Source organism: Eretmochelys imbricata, chromosome 5 (assembly GCF_965152235.1).
Source record: "Eretmochelys imbricata isolate rEreImb1 chromosome 5, rEreImb1.hap1, whole genome shotgun sequence".
Taxonomy (NCBI): domain Eukaryota; kingdom Metazoa; phylum Chordata; order Testudines; family Cheloniidae; genus Eretmochelys; species Eretmochelys imbricata.
In genome coordinates, this window is record NC_135576.1 from 39,593,211 (window position 1) to 39,618,021 (window position 24,811).

At 39.8% G+C, this 24,811-nt stretch overlaps 1 protein-coding gene across 3 annotated transcripts in view; it reads left to right on the plus strand.

Annotated features, from left to right (window-relative positions):
- Positions 1 to 24,811, plus strand: part of KIF2A (kinesin family member 2A) — a 93,325-nt gene that overhangs the window by 25,473 nt on the left and 43,041 nt on the right. For 2 of the 3 annotated variants that reach the window (XM_077816913.1, XM_077816910.1), the window contains exons 2-9: positions 6,800 to 6,894; positions 7,595 to 7,714; positions 8,274 to 8,328; positions 12,250 to 12,372; positions 12,953 to 13,053; positions 14,773 to 14,868; positions 15,795 to 15,849; positions 22,100 to 22,262. In XM_077816913.1, the coding sequence (XP_077673039.1) occupies positions 6,800 to 6,894; positions 7,595 to 7,714; positions 8,274 to 8,328; positions 12,250 to 12,372; positions 12,953 to 13,053; positions 14,773 to 14,868; positions 15,795 to 15,849; positions 22,100 to 22,262 (808 nt within the window). The remainder of the gene's footprint in view (positions 1 to 6,799; positions 6,895 to 7,594; positions 7,715 to 8,273; positions 8,329 to 12,249; positions 12,373 to 12,952; positions 13,054 to 14,772; positions 14,869 to 15,794; positions 15,850 to 22,099; positions 22,263 to 24,811) is intronic. The other variant, XM_077816911.1, reaches the window with a different exon arrangement.

Sequence of the window (24,811 nt, forward strand, 5' to 3'; positions counted from 1 at the left end):
GAAAGTATGAGTATCAGCAGGGGGAAATTAGTTTTTGTAGTGACCTATCCACTCCCAGTCTTTATTCAGGCCTAATTTGATGGTGTCCAGTTTGCAAATTAATTCTAGTTCTGCAGTTTCTTGTTGGAGTCTGTTTTTGAAGTTTTTTTGTTGAAGAATTGCCACTTCTAAGTCTGTTAGTGAGTGTCCAGGGAGACTGAAGTATTCTCCTACTGGTTTTTGAATGTTATAATTCTTCATGTCAGATTTGTGTCCATTTATTCTTTTGCGTAGAGATGGTCTCGTTTGGCCAATGTACATGGCAGAGGGGCATTGCTGGCACATGATGGCATATATCACATTGGTAGATGTGCAGGTGAACGAGCCCCTGATGGTGTGGCTGATGCAGTTAGGTCCTATGATGATGTCTCTTGAATAGATATGCAGACAGAGCTGGCATTGGGTTTGTTGCAGGGTTTGGTTCCTGGGTTAGTGTTTTTGTTGTGTGGTTGCTGGTGAGTATTTGCTTCAGGTTGGGGGGGCTGTCTGTAAGCAAGGACTGGCCTATCTCCCACGGTCTGTGAGAGTGAGGGATCGTCCTTCGGGATAGGTTGTAGATCCTTGATGATGTGCTGGAGAGGTTTTAGTTGGGGGCTGTAGGTGATGGCTAGTGGTGTTCTGTTATTTTGTTTGTTGGGCCTATCACAGAAAGCCACTAGCCATTCTATACTAGTCTCCCTGCCAACAGTGATAGAATATCACTCCCCTGTCAATTTCAGAATTCCTTTCCCTTCTGCTCTTCCAATTCTGGGGTACACTTGAAGATGGTAAGACACTTTCCAACTTATTTCCCCCTCACACAAGTCCCCTGTACGAATGCTGGGTATATGGAGCTGGAGGTGTGAGGGTGGGTGTCCCCGCCAAGAGGCAGGTTAGTAACTGCATGTTATGTCTGCAGGCTTTCTCTACACTACAGGATGTTACCCTGAGGGGTGTCCCCAAGAGATGGAGAGGGTTCTGTTTAAAAAAGGCAGTGGGATAACTGGGAAGATAGGGAGTGCTGCTGTTTATGAGGATGGTGCCCCTCAGCTGGTGCAGGAGTGGAAGGGAAACACCACCTATATGGGCAGCTGCAAGAAGTACTCGTTGCCTTGCAATCAATGTGCCAAAATAGAGCACTGCCGTTGCCTTGAATTCTGTTGTATAACACCTACAGATCAGCACCAAGTGCACTACAAAAGAGGTAGACCTCTTCAGTGAGTGGTCTGAACCCCTTTTTCTGCAAAGGGTTTAATGATTCTGAGGATCAGACTGAAAATGACCATGGGCTTCTGTAACTTGGGCTTAATGATTCTGAGGATCAGACTGAAAATGACCATGGGCTTCTGTAGCCACCAATGCCTTATACACTCAGTGCATTGAGCGTATCTCTGTAGCCCCATTTGGGGAATTTTCCTCATAATCCAGTGCATGTTGTAAATGTAAAGGTAGCTAAAAGCTCAGGGCACTGATCAGACTGTCATCCAAATTACTTTTCCTGTTGCCTTTTCTCTTTCTCTGTCTGCTGTGACAATAAATATGCCTGCTTTACAATGCATTTGGTATTTTTTTTAGCCCACAGGGTGCCACCATCTTGAGCAGGGAGTGGGGGTAGAGAGACCTGCTATTGGCCAGGAGGGAGAGGGAGCATCAAGGAGAACGGGAAGGGGGGTGAGGACACTTATTCCATAGTTGTGGGATTTGACATAAAGGGAAAGAAACCCTTCTGAGCTTCTGGAGCTGATGCCATTTGGGGGAGTGGGTGGAATGGAGAGCAGGTGGAAAGAGGCCTGTGTCTACTCTCAGCTCCCAGGTGGTATCAGGAACCAAGTTGTTTAAATCCCTCTATGTAGTCAGTATTCGGACAGTTTATTGTAATGCAGCACATAATGCTTATGGTTGAGGTCCCCTCTGCAGTATAGTCAGGCTGAGTCACTGCCTGGCTCTCAGGGGTCCTCTCCAGTGCTACCTCTGCCTAAGTGTCTGGCTTGGAGTTAGGTGTGCTGAAGAGATTGTGGCTGTTCGGGGAAATCTCCTCCTTGCCGGGGTCTGTGGTCAGCTGGGTGCCTTTGAAACTGTCCACTGCACAGCAGGGTTCTGTGGTGGTCTTCCTCACAAAAGTTGGTCCAGCTCCTCATATTATGCACGTTGCTGGGAGTGTTACCAGCGTGCTTGTTTTTGTACCATGTGTTTTCATAATTCTGCTGGAGCTCCTTAGCTTGGGTGTTGCACTGGGCCATGTCCCGGGAGTGCCCCTTCTTCTGCACTTGCTCCATAGCTGCTCATAGATTGTCACACTCTGATGGCTCCTATAAAGATGGGACTGGACACGCTTTTGTCCCCCTGAGGGCAAGGGAGTCCTGGATCTCTGGATTGGACCACATGGAAGCATAGGGCCTGGCTACTATGATGGACTGTGGGTATGCATACTTGTCACAAACTGAAATTGCAAATGAGTGCGCCTCCGTGTGTGCCTCCCAAACGGGGAGGTGATAGCTAGTCAAGATGATCCTTTGAGCATTGGAGGGCACACAGGTAAACAGACAGGTGGGTCCATATGTAAATCAGTACAGTATGGGTTGGCAGTAAGACAAGTGCCTAAAGTGGTTTTATCAATTTGAAATAGGAATGTATCCACACAGATCTTATACTAGTATAACTCATTCAGGAACAAAATTATGTTGTTTCCAGAAAGATTAATTAAAGCAGGAAAGGACGCCAAAAAAATCGAAAAAAGAACTGTGTGTGGATGCAAGGGAGTTTATGCCAGAAAAACTCTGAAAAAGCTTTTCTGTGCAGAAGATCTAACATGGAAGATCCTGTGTGCTGTATCTTTGTCTTTAGTATCCCTTGGAGGATGTGTTTTATAAGGCTTGGCCGGGTCTGTTCTACCATGGCCCAATATCTAAACAAATACTTTGCCTCACTCTTTAATGAGGCTAATGAGGATCTTAGGGATAATGGTAGCATGACAAATGGGAATGAGAATATGGAGGTAGATATTACCATATCTGAGCTAGAAGCGAAACCTGAACAGCGTTAATGGGACTAAATCGGGGGGCCCAGATAATCTTCATCCAAGAATATTAAAGCAATTGTCACATGAAATTGCAAGCCCATTAGCAAGAATTTTTAATGAATCTGTAAACTCAGGGGTTGTACCATATGATTGGAGAATTGCTAACATAGTTCCTATTTTTAAGAAAGGAAAAAAATGTGATCCAGGTAACTACAGGCCTGTTAGTTTGACATCTGTAGTATGCAAGGTCTTGGAAAAAATTTTGAAGGAGAAAGTAGTTAAGGACATTGCGGTCAGTGGTAAATGGGACAAAATACAACATGGTTTTACAAAAGGTAGATCATGCCAAACCAACCGGATCTCCTTCTTTGAGAAAGTAACAGATTTTTTTAGACAAAAGAAACGCAGTGGATCTAATTTACCTAGATTTCAGTAAGGCGTTTGATACTGTGCCACATGGGGAATTATTGGTTAAATTGGAAAAGATGGGGATCAATATGAACTTTGAAAGGTGGATAAGGAATTGGTTAACAGGGAGACTACAGCGGGTCCTACTGAAAGGTGAACTGTCAGGCTGGAGGGAGGTTACCAGTGGAATTCCTCAGGGATCAGTTTTGGGACCAATCTTATTTCATCTTTTTATTACTGACCTCGGCACAAAAAGTGGGAGTGCGCTAATAAAGTTTGCGGATGACACAAAGCTGGGAGGTATTGCCAATTCAGAGAAGGACCGGGATGTCATACAGGAAGATCTGGATGACCTTGTAAACTGGAGTAATAGTAATAGGATAAAATTTAATAGTGAGAAGTGTAAGGTTATGCATTTAGGGATTAATAAGAATTTTAGTTGTAAGCTGGGGACGCATCAATTGGAAATAAGAGAGGAGGAAAAGGACCTCGGAGTATTGGTTGGTCATAGGATGACTATGAGCCACCAATGTGATATGGCCGTGAAAAAAGCTAATGCGGTCTTGGGATGCATCAGGTGAGGCATTTCCAGTAGAGATAAGGAGGTTTTAGTACTGTTATACAAGGCACTGGTGAGACCTCACCTGGAATACTGTGTGCAGTTCTGGTCTCCCAGTTTGAATTCATCCTTCTTAAACATAGAACAGGTACAGAGAAGGGCTACTAGGATGATCCGAGGAATGGAATGCCTGCCTTATGAAAGGAGACTCAAGGAGCTTGGCTTGTTTAGCCTAACTAGAAGAAGGTTGAGGGGAGATATGATTGCTCTCTATGAATATATCAGAGGGATAAATACCGGAGAGGGAGAGGAATTATTTAAGCTCAGTACCAATGTGGACACCAGAACAAATGGATATAAACTGGTCATTGGGAAGTTTAGACTTGAAATTAGATGAAGGTTTCTGACCATCAGAGGAGTGAAGTTTTGGAATAGCCTTCCAAGGGAAGCAGTGGGGGCAAAAGACCTATCTGGCTTTAAGATTAAACTCGATAAGTTTATGGAGGAGATGGTATGATGGGATAACATGATTTTGGTAATTAATTGATCTTTAACTAACTATTCATGGTAAATAGGCCCAGTGGCCTATGATGGGATGTTAGATGGGGTAGGATCTGAGTTACTACAGAAAATTCTTTCCTGGGTATCTGGCTGGTGACCCTTGCCCATATGCTCAGGGTTTAGCTGATCGCCATATTTGGGGTCGGGAAGGAATTTTCCTCCAGGGCAGATTGGAAGAGGTCCTGGAGGTTTTTTGCCTTCCTCTGTAGCATGGGGCATGGGTCACTTGCTGGAGGATTCTCTGCTCCTTGAAGTCTTTAAACCATGATTTGAGGACTTCAATAGCTCAGACATAGGTGAGAGGTTTTTCGCAGGAGTGGGTGGGTGAGAGTCTGTGGCCTGCATTGTGCAGGAGGTCGGACTAGATGCTCATAATGGTCCCTTCTGACCTCAGTATCTATGACTTCTCTCAAAAATAGAGGGGGGTGTGCGGGAGCGGGAGGCGGTGTCTGGAAGAAGTGGCTCTCTAGCCATTGCACCCACCAGGGGCTTTGTGCACTCCTCCATTCTCCCTCTATTTCAGGGACTCCCTACAATTTCTTCTTCCAGTGCTTCTGTGTACTGCCTATTCTCCCTTCTCCCATACCAGGGTCCACAATCTCCCCCTCATGCCAGTGGCTCTGTACAAACCCATTTCTGCATCCTTTCTTCCCTCCTATTGTTCCCTCCATGTCAGTGGCTCTGTGTCAGTCCTCTGTTTCACCCTTCCTCCACCTCCCACCCATGATAGGGGCTCAGTGTACCTACCCCTAGCTCCCAGAGTAAGATCCCCCAGTATCCTTCACCAGAGATTCTGTGTGCCTGCCATTCTTCTCTCCCACATTCTCTCCCTGTGGTAGGGTCTCTGTGTGCTCCCTATTCTCTTTTCCCCCTGCCACATGCTCCCTATTCTCCCTACCTTCACACCCATACCACAGTCCCTCAATCTCCCCCCTGCTAGGGTTTCTGTGTGCTTCCCATTTTCCCACCCTGCCAGGGGCACTGTATGCACAACCCCCACTTCTCTTCCACCCCCACCATTGTTGTTTCTCTGGGAGAAAAGTTATTTAGGGTTTGAACACGCTAAACTATATTGGGAGATTGCATGGAGATGGGAGATTGTCACGTTGGAAGGCATTATGGGTACCATTACCCAGTTTGATCTGCAGGCAATTGCAGAGGTGCTTGAAGTTGTGGCTGTACTAAACGATGGCAGGGCCTCCATGTGTCCCTCATTTTTCCTCTTGCAGTTCCCTCAAAATCAATAGGGTTCTGGCCATTGATGTCTAAACAATCCCTGAAATTTTGGAATTCATCTGATGCAACATTCAAAGTTGTCCGATTACAGACAGACAAATGCCATCAAGCTGAGTGTATTGCCTTACAAGCTCAGTTGACCAATTTGTAGTACACTAAATATTCATGATGAAAATTCTTCAGTCCTTGTCTCCATATAAAATGTTTCCTGTCTCAATATACTTCATGAAGATTTATTTACATGCTGTTTGCAAAGTCATAGCCACAAAACCTCTGCTTCTTCAACAATGACCAATTCATGTTGCTTGCACTTTGATATTTCCGCTCTGATGGTGGTGCTAATGATGAAATCCTCTCCATTTTAGTTGGATGACTAGCTTATCCATTCCCTTTCAACTGAGGGCATCAGAAAAGCTGTTCAGGGAGCTCTGAGCCTATTTCAGGAACTCAATAGAAGACTGCAAAAAAGCTGTCAGAAACATATGTTTATCTTGACTATATATAGTACACACAGGTAATGTGAAAGGATCACAAAACAGGAACGGCTAATGAAACCCCTCTAAGCCAAGAAAGTTTGCCAGATTGCACCTGCATAATTAGCAGTCAGATTTTAATTTTTTAACTCCTATGATTCTGTGCATACTAATGTCTTGTCACAAGCTAGTTTTGTGGGCTCAGCCTTGGTCTCAGTGTGTTGTCTGTCTACACTGTGAGCTTTTGGAGGCAGGGATTGTCTATTTTTGTATAAAAATCTGCATAGTGCCTAGTTCAATGAGGCCTCTAGGCACTACCATGATAGAAATAAAATAAACTGTCCACATTCATTTTGTTTGGAAGAGTTTGGGGGAAATTGGAACTACTTCCTTTTCTTACATATCTTTTTGTGAGAGAAGTTGCAAGATCAGAACCAAAACTTCTGGGATGCAGACTGGGACTAAAATAACTTCAGGGAAAATTCCATAACTGCTAATAAATGAGTGCTAATGTCTCCCTTCTAGGTCGAATACATCAAGCTATGGTAACATCTCTCAATGAAGATAATGAAAGCGTTACTGTTGAATGGATTGAAAATGGAGACACTAAAGGCAAAGAGGTACACTAAATATTTTAGAACTTATCTATTTTTTTAAACTTTTCTAGAATAAAGACTATTGGAATGCTCTTTTTAAAAACTGTATATTTTATCTTGAACCTGAATTAGTTCATACAGTAAAACTACTGGAAAATGTTTGTTGCTTTTTAAATTAAGTTGTGATTCCATGGTTCCAGATATTGTTTAATGTGCACCACAGAACAAATGACATCAGTTTCTGTGGTGCTGTAGTTTATTTCCTGAGTATACGTTTCTAGAATAATAATACTGAGTTCTTATGTAGCACTTTTCATTATAGATCTCAATGTTCTTTACACCAGCAGTCAGTCTCATTATCCCCATTTTACAGACAGGGGAAACAGACACAGTGAGGAAAATGACTTGCATAATGTCATCTAGCAGGCCTGTGTCAGAGCTGGGAATAGAAAAACTCCTTTTTGCAATATAATAAGATCAAACTATTGATGCTTTCTTTTATTTATATAATTTTCAGGCAACCTGAGGACCAAAATTGTTCAAAATTTTCTTTAGCTGAGGATACACGAAGTATCTAAGTTTACAAAGCTAAATGAATGATGGACTAAAATCACTAAAGGTGTCTGCTGGCCTGTGTGTAAATTTAAAAAGAGAGAGATGAGTGAATTTGCTTGAGCAGACTCACAAGTGTGAACGTCTTTTTTTTTTTTTTTCCTCTTAACAGATTGACTTGGAGAGTATATTCTCACTTAACCCAGATCTTGCACCTGATGAAGATATTGAACCCAGCCCAGAGACTCCACCACCTCCCACTCCTTCAGCCAAAGTAAACAAAATTGTGAAGGTTGGTGATATGTTCAATTAAAATTACTGTTGTCCCATTCATATTAGTATTTTACCTGCAATATTTAAGAATTTTAAGTTTAATTTTCATGTCTGTGAATTATAAGCCAATTCAGGAATATTTTAGAAATCCGTATTCATTATGAAAAAACTTAAGAGATTTCTGAAGGGCAGAACTGGAAAAAGAAGAAATCAGCGATTAATCTTAATGATCTTACAAAGGGGATTGAGTGAATTTCTTAGCTTGGAACCAACTTTAAACTTGTTAAATATAGCTTGTGACCTTTATTGTGAAATGTTTGTATACCTTGAGGAAAATGATATTTGGACCTTTTGTCTTAGAGAAGGTTTTGGAGGTTATTAAATGATACATTTAGCTCGCATCCTGTATCCTCTTCATCATACGTGCTGCTGGGAGGGACTGTGCAGCACCACCTTCCCATGCTGCTCATGCTGATATCTGTGATTACTTCTGTTCACTGAAAGTAAGCAGAGATTGGGCTACAGCTTACAAAAGAGGTGATAAAGTGAACAGATTATAGAGATTTCTCTCTTTATAGAATCGACGGACTGTGGCTCCTATTAAGAATGAAACTCCTGCCAGAGACAACAGAGGTAAACAATCAGTTGTATCTTTCCATTCCACAAAGCAAGAAAGTGAAAATGTTAAACTGACACTTATTTAAAGTTCTCTAGTATCATACGTTCTCTTTGGTTTATTACATGGCCATGTTAAATTTAATGGACAGGGGGAGTAACTACTGGAACTATTAAGATAATGTATTTTTAAAAAGTTAGTATGTAATCAGTTTTATATATAAGGCCAGATTTACACTTAAAACTTCTATCGACCTAGTTACCACCACCTGGGGAGGTGGTGTTCCTATGCAGTGGGAACATCATCTGTCGCTGTAGGTTGAGTCTATGTTGTGGGGTTATGCTGGCATAGCTATGATACCATAGCTTTGGTGCTATAGTCCCTAGAGTGTAGACATGGCCTAAGTTCAGTATAAGAGATTTAGTGCATGTCTATATTTTATTCATCTATGTATTTACATATTTATGTATCTAATAAATATATTCTTTAAAACAGTCTCTTGTCATATTTCACCATTTCAGACATTCCTTTGTGCTTTTGATACTACTTTCGTTTGTTCCTCAATTCAGTATTTAAATAGTTTCTAAAAGCATGTCTACAGGACATTCAGGAAAGTTAAGAGTGAATTAAGCTAAAGTGAACTAAAGTCACTTTACCTTTGAATTATGAGCATCCACACAGGAGTTTAATGCACTTCAGATTCATGTCTTCAGTTAATTTAGCTGAACTTGCCTCTGTCCCTGTGTAGACATGCCCTTAGAGCTGTGATATGCAGACTGAGGCTCAGGAACTGCAAAGTGGCTCTTTAATGTGTCTCCTGCAGCTCTTTGCAGCCCATGATATAAAATATTGTGTGATTTAATTATTAATCAATCAGGATGCTTTTACTATGTTATTAACCAATTGTAGTTGATATTATATATATAATTATATATATATAAAAAAAGACCAAGTATTATTTTATCAGCTACAATTAGTTAATTAATGAAACAATGAATTCACATTACTGTGGGTCTTTTGATTAATACTGATTGCTAATTTGGCTCCTGAATCACTGAGATTTGAGTATCACTACTTTAGTGACTACTGTATTTAAATTCTGGATTGATCAACAATCAAAAGCACAAAGGAATGTATTGTAAAAAGCCAGCAGATGGCGCCCAAGTGCGAGCAGCCAAGTCCTGGAGGCTCAATGGCCTAGAGGGGCAAGAAGCCGGAGGATTCCGGGATGGCTGGAAGGAGCCCGGAAGGTGAGGGGCAATCTTGGCTGTAGTACTGTGGGCAGCCTCTGTGAAAGCAAGGAGGACTGTGCCGCGTGCAGAGCAAATGTGCGAGAGCCTTGGGAGCGGTACTGTGGTGGGCTGGGGATGGTGGCGAGCGCTTAGGCTTGTGTGTGTCCTGGGAGAAGGTGAAGGCCCCCGGGGAACATTGTACCTCATCAGGCTGGAGGCCCAGACTGAGCAGACACAGAACTGATACCTTACCAGGCTATCACCTCTCAGCTCTGTGTGCACCGCTAGTGGGATTAGAGGCCTCCGGGGGCGGGGTGGTTAGTGAAGGTTTTCGGCACCTCTGGAGGTGGGGGAAGGGATTGTGCCGTTGTTGAATTCCCTTAAGTTTCCCAGCCATATTCCATCCCATTGTTCTGTACCCATTCCCTTGCCTTACGTTCTTTTATATAAATAGTTGAAATACCCCTCTGTGTGTTTCTGGACTCACGTAAACAAAGGGGGAAAATGCTCAACCTGGAGAGGAATAGGTGCAGGCTCGCTAGCTTAGGGTATCTACCAGCACCTCTGTCCAGCACGAAGGGGTTAACACAGCATGAAATCATGAAATATGACAAAAGAGTTTTTAAAAACATATATTTATTAGATAAATAAATATGTGATGCATAAAGTCCCTAAAAAATACCAAAATAAAAATGTATTATCTAGCTAAGGGTGCTTTTGTTCTCTCTATTGTGTTAAAATTATTTAATTTTTACTGACAGTACATTAGAACAATTTTGTTAAATGATTTAACTTAAAAATTTTGAGTGATCTCTGCATATTCCTATTTGTGGGTTCAAGGCACCTGCATCATAAACTTCCAGAATCTTCTGATGGGCAATTGGGACCACTCTGTCCCTTCTCCCTCCCCAGGCAGAGACATCCATTGGAATAAAGGGGAAAAGAAAATTTCAGTGTGTATTGGCGGGGGAGGGAAAGAATTCTTGTTTTAAATTAATTTGATTGACCTAAATTTAAAACACTTAATTGCATCCTTCCTTTAAAAATAAAAAGCAAATTAATATCATGAAACAATTTATAAATCTAGCTCTGCAAATGTTGATATTGTCAGTGTTGTCTATGTGTTTTTGTACAGTAGTAACTTCAGCTTGGTGCAGGAGAGCTGTACAACTCTCATTCACTGTGATGGGAGCTGTACGTCTTATCCTCCACCTTTTGACCCTAAGAATTTTTCCTTTTTTGGTCATTCAGTTAAGCCTTTGTGTCAGTATACTATTTTGTTCAGTAAGTTGATTGATACTGTAAACTAGATTCCATTTGTTGATGAATTGGAACTCTGATGTCTTATCATATTTTCCTCTCAACTATACCGGGGGAGTGTTTGTTTGTCCATCCATGTGTTTGCTGCTCCCACAGTTGTCTTCATGCTCTAATTTCATGTTGCCTTTCATGTCCTCTCCAAACTGCTACTCAAACCATTGCCCTCTCCTCCTTCAAATCCCTTCTCATAACCCACTATTTCTGTGATACTTACAGGAACTTGGCCAACTGAAAAGGGATAGTTTTAAGCATCTGTTATGGGTACAGTTTAACATCTCTGAAAAAAATCATGCCGTAAATCTATGTAAAACATTAATCACCTGCCACTTTCATTGACTTAAGTGGGAAGATGGGATTGCTCAGCACCTCTGAAAATCAGGCCAAATGGATATATAAAAAATGCACATATTTTATTGTATCCTCGACACCTACCCTTTGTATGTCACCTGCCCTTAGCTGCCAAAATAAAAATGAGATATGTCTATAAGCATTCAGAGTGCTCAGCTTTGTATGTTGTATCCTGTTCCTTCTTTCTTTTCTGCCCCACACTCCTTCCCAGCCCCAAATATTTCAAGCTCTCTGAGGCAGGGACTATGTATTATTATGTGTTAGAGCACCTAGAACAATGGGATCCTTGTCTTGTCTCAGGTCTTTAGCTGTAATCACAGTGCAAATAAATAACTCGGAATTTTAGGCCCCAGTACTACAAATACAAATATATGGTTAATTTCACTCATGTGAATAGTTCTATTTACCTTAAGTTAAATGCTTGCTTAAATGTTTGTGGGATTGAGGCCTGAGTTGCTAGTTTATGTTGATTATAACTAGGGCTCTGTGTTTGTCATGGAGGTTGAGAAAGTCATGGATTCTGTGACTTTCTGCAAGCTCTATGACTTCTGCAGTGGCCACTGCAGCTGACCCCAGGGCGGCCCAAGCATCTGGCTCCCCACCAGCAGCGGCCCCTCCAGATGCCCTCCTCCTTCTCCCCCCAGCACCAACCCCCTTAAGATTTAGTCAGTGGTATTTTTAATAAAAGTCATGGACAGGTCACGGGCAGTGAATTTTTGTTTATTGCCTGTGACATGTCCATGACTTTTACTAAAAATACCTGTGACTAAATTGTAGCCTTAATTATAACATTAGGATTAGTAATTCACTATATAGTCTGTCTTAACTAAAAACACACCTTTTATTTTTTTCTAGTAAACTACTTGTTTACTTAGATGTCACTAAAAGACCTTTTTGTTGTTGTGTTTTTAATCATAAAATATTTCAGAATTTGACAGTAGTATGGGAAATGTGAAAAGGTCATTCTATTAAATGAAAAATGTGTTAAATTTTCATGTCAAGATTCGTTTTAGACCATTTTATGTTTTTCTTTTGCAGCGGTTGGTTCTGCACGTGCACGACCTACTCAACTTCCTGAACAGTCTTCCTCTGCACAACAGAATGGTAGTGTTTCAGATATATCTCCAGTTCAAGCTGCAAAAAAGGAATTTGGACCCCCTTGTATGTAAACCACGTATCAAGGATTCATTAATTCTAGGCATTACATGTACACTCTCTTGGACATCTGTGTAATCCATAATTGTTGAATGGTCTAAACACACAGTTGTGTCTGTAGATCTCCGTAAGAAGCATTTTCAGATTACTGTGGGAAACAAAAGGTTGAGTTCTGTCATTGTCCTATTGGTAATTAGGTTTTAAATTTTTCCTTCAATTTTTTTAAACCTTGACTGTTCATTTAAAACACATTAAAAATATTTTAAATTGTCCAGTCTTTTTTAGTTCAAACCAAGCAATCACATAAATCAGTTACTGTGTTTTTAAGGGCCATTGTCTGTTATTTTTTTATTTGGGTATTTCTTGTCTGGTTCCCATGACTCGTTTTTTAATTCAGAGGCTAGTAAATTTCAGAAATAAAGTTGCAATAGTTATGCTTTGCAAGTATTGAGCTGTTTTGAGGAGCTAATCCGTGTAAAGATTTAAATAAATTATAATTATTGATAACATAATTGAAAACCGGTAGTTTAAATATTCAATCCATGTGACAATCTGAATATTCCAAAATTGTATCTTTTTCTTTAAGCACGTAGAAAATCTAATTGTGTGAAAGAGGTTGAAAAATTGCAAGAGAAACGTGAGAAAAGAAGGCTACAGCAGCAGGAACTTAGAGAAAAAAGAGCTCAGGTTTGTATTGGTAGTTCAGAGCTGAATTCTACACATCGCAGAAAGTCTGTGTCGAGAAGATCTATGCCAAGTTATTGTGATTTTTGTTGTTTATGTAAAATATGACTAGCCTGAAACTAAATGTTGTCGTCTTATGTACAAAACTGCATGATTAGTCTTCAAGTTCCATAGTCATTTAGGGTGCATGGTTGTGTTGTTGTGGAAACTCACCTTATCATTTTGTCTGATTCTTTTGTTTCACGTACATTTATTTTTTAAGTTTTGCATTTGCTGGCCTGGCCGTAAATACGTACAAATGCAATCTCAGTAATAACTGTTGCCTCAGAAAAACATGTGGACAAAAATATGAAGATCCTTCGCCTCAAAATAGGGCATCACATTTGTGACAAATTACCCTTTTCTTATCTTCGTTGGGGTGTGAGTGGCATATTTGAGAGCTTGAGGTTTGAAGAATGTTTTTTAAAAACCTCTACAGACATTTTAGTTTTGTAACATACAAGCAACATGGCACCAAGTTGTTAGAACTTTTTGTTAAAATGTGAAGTTGCTAATCCTGTAAGATTAAGATTTTAATATTAATGACTTTGTCATAGGGGAGTAAAAGATTTAGAAAGACCAGTAGCATAATCTTGCTGGCAGTCCTCTATGTATGTTTTAGTCTCTAAGGAGATACTAGCAATCTGCTAATGACATAATAGGTACCACCAGAAAGTAAATGATTCAAGCAACTTGATTTCATGGCTTTATGATGGGCCTAAGCTTATCTAAAAGGATATATGGATTTTTTCTCTCTACTTTTCATCCATTTAAATTAATCAGAAAAGTACTGTTTCTTTCTATGAGAACAAATAATACGTAGTATCCTGTTTTTTAAAGTATTTCTTTTTTGAGATTTTGCCAGCATTAAATCTTGAATTAAATCTTAAATTATTTGATTGATTCCAAGAAGCCTTTTTTTGTGTCTAGCATTTCGAACTTCTGTATATGGGAGTTACTCTGCTGATCTATGTGACTGTGCAAGTGTGTTGTGTTCGTTTTCAAATGTTTCTTTTCAAAAATGCAATAGTAGTAGAGTACTACTTTAGTCAAAGCTTTTTCAGTTCTTGAACCCCAAGTGCTAAGTTTTCAGAATAGTAGGAAGGCCAAGACTTTTTTGTAATGAATAGTGTAACTTTCTGAGTCTTAGAAAGAAGCAGGCATGAAGATAACACGTTTTATGTAGATTTCTTTCAGATAATTTTTCAGTTTTTATAAGTGAGTGATGATGAATTTGTAGATGAGCTATTTTATTTTATTATTATTATTACTTTAGGCAGTATTGTTTTATTGGAGAAGGTTTTGGAAAAGGGCAAGAGGTTCCCCCTCCCCCTTTCAAGTTTTCTTATGTTGAGTCCTTATCAAGGATGTTTGGGGTTGCCTATTAATCAAAAGTTTATTTTAAAATTGAACAGAATGCTTGTATTTTTTTTTTGCTTTTGTTTTTACCGTAGAAATCCAGCTTGTTTCTTGATGAGTAAAATAGTCACATAATCAAAACTAATGATGTGTGAACAATATGTGGTTTAAATTTTGCAAAACATGACTTTTGAAGAAAGTTAAAACTTTAGCAAACATCATATACCTCTGTTCTTGTTTCTGTAGCTTTTCTATAATTATATCTGGAAAGTATTTGCAAGTGTCATGTTAATGAAAACTTTGTAACTCTATTTTTTTTCATAGGATGTTGATGCTACAAACCCAAATTATGAAATTATGTGTATGATAAGAGACTTCAGGGGAAGTTTGGATTATAGACCATTGACAACAGCCGATCCTGTAAGTTTACCTCAGGAATTGTTTTTAAAAGGCAAGGATTTTCTTCAGACTTTTTTTTTTTAGCCCTTTAAATTATTTTACCACACTTTAATTTTTTTTAAAGATATTGATGTATTTGTGAAGCAGTAAGGCCCAGATTTTTAAAAGGTATTTAGGCATTGCAGTGTCTAAGTCCCATTTTCAAAAGTCATTTAGGCTCCTAAGTCCCATTGACATTCAATGAGGTTTAGGCTATTAAATGCTTTAGTTGCTTTTGAAAATGACTTAGACTTTGCAGTGTTGAGTGCTGCAGGATCTAATACCTTTTACAAATCTGGGCCTGAGTGATCAAACACCTAAAAGTAGTTTTTGTACCCTAAGATTATAATTCTATAACTTTTAACTTGTTGAATGCTATTTGCATTGAAAGGAATTATTAAATTTTATGTCATTAAAATGTGTGCTAACTCTACAATATTAGAACTCTACCAATGTACATTTATAAGACAGAATCTTCAAAGGAGCCTAAGCTGTCTAACTCCCTTAGGTTCCTTTGAAAACCCAATTCTAAATGTGTAGATTTAGGGCCTTATCTTGAAAGGTACTGAGACCATCTCCCAACCCCTCAGCTGGTGTAAAATGTCATAGATTTATTGAGAGCAGTGGTGCTGTGATGATTTACACTAGCTGAGTATCTGCCCCAGTATGAGTAGAGGTTACTCAACACCTTTCAGGATGTGCGCTGCACCCTGCAGGATCTGGTCGCAAGTGCTCATAGCAGTGAATATAGAGCTGTGCCTATGGTTTGTTGGATACTGCACATTCAGCACTTTCGCTTTTAAAAGTTCAGATTTACTACCTTCAGAATAATTGCTATAATGATCAGACTTTTAAAATACTCTCCATTAAAATTAGTACTTACTTCAGATTTTTTTTTTTTTTGGTAGATTGATGAGCACAGGATATGTGTTTGTGTAAGAAAACGGCCGCTCAATAAAAAAGGTATGACCATTTAATGTTTAGCTGGTATTAGTCTCACTTAACAGCAGCTTCTGGTGGTGTTTGGTAGTAGTTGTATTATGGAATCAGCTAGAGGCACCAACCAGAATTGGGGCCCCATTGAACTAGGCACTGTGCGTGCATACATGTAGTAAGAGAGAGTTCCTGCTCCAAAGAGCTTATAATCTAAATAGACAAAATGGACAAAAGGGGGTAGAAAAGTAATAGTAGTATCATCATTTTGCAGATAGAAAACTGAGGCACAGAGAGATTAGGTGACTTGCTCAAGGTCACATAAGAAGTCTTTGGTTGAGCTGGGAATTGTACATATCTTGAATCTCATTCCAGTGCCTTGACCACAAAGTCCTTTTTTTCTAATTCACTCAGATTTTCTTTTTAAGTGATCAATTAACTTGCGTTATCATGTAACCACCTAATGAAAGTTCTTCCTCAGTATATTCATTTGTATAATAGAAAATATGTATCTTTATAACCTAAAATTAAAAATCAAAATGACTGGCCATTAAACTATAATTGTATATACATAGCACAGTTTTACTCAAATGTGTGGTGGGTTTAGTAATACATCCTTTCTGAAACATAAATACCATAGTTAGCCAAGATGATGAAAACAGATTGATTCATTGAAATATTTCATAGGCTTTTTAGAGTAGAAAGTGGTATTATGTCAAGACATTAAATGAGGACAGTTGTGTACAGGATTTTAACAGACAAGATAATGGTTCAAGGTGTGGTCAAAATGGTTCCCCACTTGTGCAATGGAAGACATGGGAACAATATTCCAACAAACCTCTTGTAGAATTCCATCTGATACAAAGAATATTTGAGAACTACCTGGCAGAGAGACCACACTAACAGTCCTGTATTCATATAGTTGCCAGCTTCTCCTTTACTACCCACTACTGACTGGAGTTCAGTCATCACTGAAATAAGTTAACTAACTTTTTGAAAAAAGAAAAGGAGTATTTGTGGCACCTTAGAGACTAACAAATTTATTTGAGCATAAGCTTTTTTCCCTTCTGTTAAAATTTTCAGGGATATCTTGGTTGGCTGAAGATTTCAGAGCATAATTTTCATACCCTCAAAATACCAAAGGGTTGCAGTGAGTCTTTTGGAATTGTGTCCCAGAATGACACATTCTGGAGTATCTTCAGCAAGACAGGAAGTGACAGGAAAATTTTGGAGAAGGGGTGGGAGAGAAAGGTACATTGTTGTTTATACACAGTGAGAGCTCGCCTTTCTTTCATGTTTCTTCTTTCATTATTCCTTGATTGTTTTATTGATCTGAAAGCAGTCACAAAATCAGGTTATTTAAAACTGCTCCCCGCAGCCTGGTTGGTTAGAGACATTCAGCATATGAATCTGGTAGCAATTCAATTTTCATTTTAGCATTGCAGTTCATTTTGAATAAAGTGTGACCTAGGAAACTAATACATTGGGGGAAAATGTCATAGGTGATAACTAATTGGACAAAGCTAATTAGAGATGACAACAGGCTGCCAATTTGCTGTTTCCTGAGTCATGATTTATGGGTCTCTTGTGGTGCAGAACTGGGTCTGGTTCTGTTCCAGTCATCTGTATTGGTGGTTGACATCAGTGAAGGAACTGATTCCATGCAGGCTGCTGGGGAGATGAGCAGCTGGTTGGAAATGGGATACAAGATAGAAGTTTTTCATCTGCAGAAGGAACTAAAAACATTCACTGTGGAGGAACCATAGCCAAAAAAAAAAAAGTCAGGTGCACACATAATACATTGAATAACATTCTGAAAAACATGCACACTTTTATTGTGGAGGGTTATAAGGAACAATATTTTCAACTGCCCCAATCTTCTAATTGGAGAAGAGAAAAGACTTGAAGAAACTTGTGTATGGTAGCTTAAAAGGAGAGAAGGTGAACAGGGAGCTTATCATATTAAAAAAGGAATAACTTATATATTCAAAAAGTAGTGTTTCCCTATTCAAGCTCCACGTTTGGAATATTTTTACTGTACTAGTCATCTAGTTTAAAATGGGACATAAAAGACTCAATTTCTACCAATCTTACACAGGCCGAATTCACGGAAGTCAGTGGGAGTTCCATGCACTGAGAGCTTGCAAGAACTGGGCTGGGCCCTAAAATAGTAAGGTTTGGGTAATTAGAAGATTTCATTTGTGTGATATATTGTTAGTTTCTTAGGAAAAGGGCAGATTCTGAGATTGAAAAATGTTCAGTTTTGTAAAATCTTGATTCAAGAAAAAACATTCATGATTTACAATAGCTTTGAGATCATCCTAGGATATAGGCCAAGACCCATTCACACTTCAGTGTTAAACTGTAATGTCCAGTAATTAACATAAAGCAAAAATAAATATAGTTTGGATTTCAGAGGTTATCCCAGAGGGTTATCCGCAAGTAGCACAGGCTGCCATATCAGATGATTATGACAGGCATTATAAGAGTATTTAAGACTACCCCTTATACACATTCTGACTATTTAGAAGTAAGGTACAGTTTCAATGCAAAGTATGGACCTATTAAGCTCTCCTTTCACCCATATTCTTCTGTGTCAGTATACATTTACTGCAGAATAATGCATATTTTAAATGTGCAATACTGCACTTGAAAACTGAGTAATTTACTTGGTAACTTAATTTATACTTTAGTTACTTCCTAATACCTGTGTAATTAAAAGATGATGGCCAAGAATCAAAACATAATTACTGAAGTCAAAACCTTCCATCTAATTGTGGAAAACTACATTGTATTCTTAAATTGTGTGCCTCAGAGATTTTATATACAGACAGAAGCAGGGCACATCAGTGGTCTTGACTGTACATACAAAGGATCTTTATTTTTGTGCATCTTGTAGATGACTGGGTTCTCTGTGTGTGTTACTGATTCATACATCTCATGCAATTAACAAACTGTAGTGATGTGTAGTAATTATAGCCCGTGATCTTAATAATGCATTTCTTTTGTTTCTTTGAGAAGACCGGCAACATCCTTTGAAATTTGCAGCCTTTTCTTCTTACAAAATCATTTTAAAAGGGTTTTCACTTCAGCAGAATAAAATTTTAAAGATCAATTTTTATGATTGCTGACTAAAGAATCTGCTCCTGGAGTGATTGTGAATGAAGATTTATTGTATATAGAATCATAGAATCATAGACTATCAGGGTTGGAAGGGACCTGAGGAGGTCATCTAGTCCAACCCCCTGCTCAAAGCAGGACCAATCCCCAATTAAATCATCCCAGCCAGGGCTTTGTTAAGCCTGACCTTAAAAACTTCTAAGGAAGGAGATTCTACCCCCTCCCTAGGTAACGCATTCCAGTGTTTCACCACCCTCCTAGTGAAAAAGTTTTTCCTAATATCCAACCTAAACCTCCCCCACTGCAACTTGAGACCATTACTCCTTGTCCTGTCCTCTTCTACCACTGAGAATAGTCTAGAACCATCCTCTCTGGAACCACCTCTCAGGTAGTTGAAAGCAGCTATCAAATCCCCCCTCATTCTTCTCTTCTGCAGACTAAACAATCCCAGTTCCCTCAGCCTCTCCTCATAAGTCATGTGTTCCAGACCCCTAATCATTTTTGTTGCCCTTCGCTGGACTCTTTCCAATTTATCCACATCCTTCTTGTAGTGTGGGGCCCAAAACTGGACACAGTACTCCAGATGAGGCCTCACCAATGTCGAATAGAGGGGGACGATCACGTCCCTCGATCTGCTCGCTATGCCCCTACTTATACATCCCAAAATGCCATTGGCCTTCTTGTCAACAAGGGCACACTGCTGACTCATATCCAGCTTCTCGTCCACTGTCACCCCTAGGTCCTTTTCCGCAGATCTGCTGCCTAGCCATTCGGTCCTTAGTCTGTAGCGGTGCATTGGGTTCTTCCATCCTAAGTGCAGGACCCTGCACTTATCCTTATTGAACCTCATCAGATTTCTTTTGGCCCAATCCTCCAATTTGTCTAGGTCCCTCTGTATCCTATCCCTGCCCTCCAGCGTATCTACCACTCCTCCCAGTTCAGTATCATCCGCAAATTTGCTGAGAGTGCAATCCACACCATCCTCCAGATCATTTATGAAGATATTGAACAAAACCGGCCCCAGGACCGACCCCTGGGGCACTCCACTTGACACCGGCTGCCAACTAGACATGGAGCCATTGATCACTACCCGTTGAGCCCGACAATCTAGCCAACTTTCTACCGACCTTTATAGTGCATTCATCCAGCCGGTACTTCTTAACTTGCTGACAAGAATACTGTGGGAGACCATGTCAAAAGCTTTGCTAAAGTCAAGAAACAATACATCCACTGCTTTCCCTTCATCCACAGAACTGGTAATCTCATTATAGAAGGCGATTAGATTAGTCAGGCATGACCTTCCCTTGGTGAATCCATGCTGACTGTTCCTGATCACTTTCCTCTCATGTAAGTGCTTCAGGATTGATTCTTTGAGGACCTGCTCCATGATTTTTCTGGGGACTGAGGTGAGGCTGACTGGCCTGTAGTTCCCAGGATCATCCTCCTTCCCTTTTTTAAAGATTGGCACTACATTAGCCTTTTTCCAGTCATCCGGGACTTCCCCCGTTCGCCACGAGTTTTCAAAGATAATGGCCAATGGCTCTGCAATCACAGCCGCCAATTCCTTTAGCACTCTCAGATGCAACTCGTCCGGCCCCATGGACTTGTGCACGTCCAGCTTTTCTAAATAGTCCCTAACCACCTCTTTCTCCACAGAGGGCTGGCCATCTACTCCCCATGTTGTGATGCCCAGCGCAGCAGTGTGGGAGCTGACCTTGTTAGTGAAGACAGGCAAAAAAAGCATTGAGTACATTAGCTTTTTCCACATCCTCTGTCACTAGGTTGCCTCCCTCATTCAGTAAGGGGCCCACACTTTCCTTGGCTTTCTTCTTGTTGCCAACATACCTGAAGAAACCCTTCTTGTTACTCTTGACATCTCTTGCTAGCTGCAGCTCCAGGTGTGATTTGGATTCCTGATTTCATTCCTACATGCCCGAGCAATATTTTTATACTCTTCCCTGGTCATATGTCCAACCTTCCACTTCTTGTAAGCTTCTTTTCTATGTTGAAGATCCGCTAGGATTTCACCGTTAAGCCAAGCTGGTCGCCTGCCATATTTACTATTCTTTCGACTCATCGGGATGGTTTGTCCCTGTAACCTCAACAGGGATTCCTTGAAATACAGCCAGCTCTCCTGGACTCCTTTCCCCTTCATGTTAGTCCCCCTGGGGATCCTACCCATCCGTTCCCTGAGGGAGTCGAAGTCTGCTTTCCTGAAGTCCAGGGTCTGTATCCTGCTGCTTACCTTTCTTCCCTGTGTCAGGATCCTGAACTCAACCAACTCATGGTCACTGCCTCCCAGATTCCCATCCACTTTTGCTTCCCCTACTAATTCTTCCCGGTTTGTGAGCAGCAGGTCAAGAAAAGCTCCCCCCCAGTTGGCTCCTCTAGCACTTGCACCAGGAAATTGTCCCCTACACTTTCCAAAAACTTCCTGGATTGTCTATGCACCGCTGTATTGCTCTCCCAGCAGATATCAGGAAAATTAAAGTCACCCATGAGAACCAGGGCGTGCGATCTAGTAGCTTCTGCGAGTTGCCGGAAGAAAGCCTCATCCACCTCATCCCCCTGGTCCGGTGGTCTATAGCAGACTCCCACCACTACATCACTCCTGTTGCTCACACTTCTAAACTTAATCCGGAGACACTCAGGTTTTTCTGCAGTTTCGTACCGGAGCTCTGAGCAGTCATACTGCTCCCTTACATACAGTGTTACTCCCCAACCTTTTCTGCCCTGCCTGTCCTTCCTGAACAGTTTATAACCATCCATGACAGTACTCCAGTCATGTGAGTTATCCCACCAAGTCTCTGTTATTCCAATCACGTCATAATTCCTTGACATCACCAGGACCTCCAGTTCTCCCTGCTTGTTTCCAAGGCTTTGTGCATTCGTATATAAGCACTTGAGATAACCTGCTGATCGCCCCTCATTCTCACTAGAACTCCACGATGGAATTACACACTTACGAATCATAATGTGCCTGATTTTTTTTTTAAAATGTAGGGATCAGAAGCAGAGATCCATGGCATCACATTTACTTGGAGCAGTTTCATTACCTTGGACATTGTAAGAATGTAGATGACCAAATGGTGTAAAAGTTAATATGCATAGATAGTGTATATATAGATTCATATTTATATATCAATCATTTATTTTATAGAAACTGTAATGAAAGACCTTGATGTAATCACAATTCCTAGTAAAGATGTTGTGATGGTACATGAACCCAAACAAAAGGTGGATTTAACAAGGTACCTAGAAAACCAAACTTTTCGCTTTGACTATGCCTTTGATGACACTGCTCCTAATGAAATGGTTTACAGGTATGTGTTTATACTTTTTGTGACTATTTTCCTATTTCTTTTCACTTTCTCTATTTTTGGGCTTATCCTTGAATCTAGACTTTACTCCTTCTCCTACAATTGGTCTTCAGATCTGTTTGCCACTTCCATAGCTTTGCCCGTGTATATTTTTCCTTTAACTCAATATGTGCTGAATTCATCTGTCCCATAACCTCCACTTGCCTTGAGTATTGTAATTCTCTGCCCTTCCTCAAATCACACCTTTCTAGACCAGGATGTGCAGAATGTTGCTTCCTCCCTTCTCATGCATGCAGTATGTATCATTAACCCTTTCATCAGACCAGTCTGTTGGCCCTGTGGTCACTTTTAGGATCCAGTTAAAAATCACCCTCCATATTTTAAAAGCCCTTTATTGATGCAGATTGGAGCATACCTATATTTTTGCATGTTTCTTTTTCTATTTCTTTCACCAGTCCCTCCCTTCATCTAGTGCTAGCCTCTGTTCTCTCCTGGCACAGTGTCTGCCCTCTGGGAACCTTCTATCTGTAGTGTACGCGCTCTAGAACATTTTGCATTCTATTTAATAATCTGCATTTCTCCAATCTCTGTACTTCTTTAATCTCACTCTTCCTTTGGTATTATTTTTCTCTTATCTTTGTAACTGTACTGTTTAACTCTGAAAGGAGTTTTAAGTTTGTATGAAAGTTTGTATACTTAGATCCTTGTGCATGGTTTCTTTCATAAAACTGCTTGCATATATATAATACACATATGCGTGCGCACACCCACTCTTATACTGAAATAGTAAATCTCAGATCTCTTTTATGTTAACAGAGGTTTCTCTCTTCCCTTCATACAACATGGTGGTGTGTGTTCTTCCATTTTTTTTTTCTTATTTGGGAGGATAATCAAATTTAGCCTTCCCATTAAAGAAGTATTTGAAAAAAGATATGTATTTTAGTGCATTACCACTATTTAGTTAATGCACAAAGAAAAGACGATTTAGTGTGATGAATTCCAGTTTAATTCAGGATTTTAAATCCCCTCATATTTTCATACTGAAAATTTAAATTTGGGAATCAGGAGTGTTCAGCTCTACCGCATAATCATCTATCTATCTTTTTTTGATGACCCAGTCTATTGCAGTGTTTTGTACACTCATGGCAGTCAGGCTAATGTCATCTTCTTAAATATATAAAAGAAGTTATGTCACATCTTAATTTTAAACCTGATACTATTTCTGGATTTTCAGGAAGGACTAATCTTTGTATTTCTGAAAGCCTAGGATTGCATTTAAGGAACATACCAAGAGTAAAGTTGGAGTATCTTTGGGCAAGGACTTACTATATTAAATATTTCTTAGATATATTTGTGTTTCTGCCTTGTGTTTAAAACAACTTTAGTCTGTTCAATATACATTGTAAGTATATAATGTCAAACCCATTTATATGGAAAGCTACATGTGCATATTCTTAGGCTAAACAGACCATTTTTTTTTGTAATAGATCATAAATATAAAAGATACAACTTCCAACCTATGGTAAATGTCCCCATATATTTCCAGGTGAGAAAACAGGTTGAAGTAAGTGCACCAGAAGAAAAAAGATGCTGCATATACATTGTTAAGTGTAAACAGTCTTGGAAAAAAAAAACGGGACTTTGTTGCATTGTCTTCCTTCAGGCTCTCCTGTGCCTTGGAGATTTTCATGAAGTAATAGTCCCTATAACAAGCTCGCTCACTCGCTCTCTCTGTCTCTCTCTCTGTCTCTCTCGTAGCCAGGGGAGGGGAAATAATATTATCACTTGAAAGGAAAGTTTGTGACCCCATTTCTGCATAGTTGATGTCCCCTAACAAATTAAGTATACTCCAGGAATGTTCAAGCTTTTGCTATGTAATCTGGGGTTTTCTAAAACACTGTCTCCGGCATTTGTGACCGCTTCAAAACCTCTAGAGAATTTTTTTTTAGTGGTGTTTTTGTAAGATCCTGAAATTGAGGATGGGGGGAGAGAATCTCTATAAATGGCTATTTCCAGGATTTGGTGTTACTGCTCAATGCAGCTATGAGCTAAAAAGTTTTTAGTTACTTTTAAACTCTATTTAACTGTTCCGGTGCTTATTACACACTGCATAATTGTTAGGCTCTTTTCCATTGATCTTATCCTGTGCCCAAATCTACTCAGTTATCAAGGGCTCATTCTTCTTTTATTAACTTAGGTCTCCTTTTTATGGTAAATTAGGTTGACAGTAATTGGCCAGTTTTTTTCAAAAGGGATCACTATCCTATGAAAAGCAAAGAATTTATGTCCCCTAAATATAGCAAATTATGTATTTTTCAAGAGTACTTCCTCACTGATCCTTTGTAATATAAACTTAAAATGCTTATGCTCTTTCCTTCTGAGAGTTGTCTTTTACCCATGGCAGGTAAAAAAAACAACTGAAACAAGAAGATTTCAGTGGCCTTCCCTTAAACTTAGGAAACCTGTGTACTTAGAGGTACACAAAGGTGTTTGTCCAGGCAAATACCTAATAGTCACTTAATATACATTTCCTCCTCCCCCTCCCCCACTCA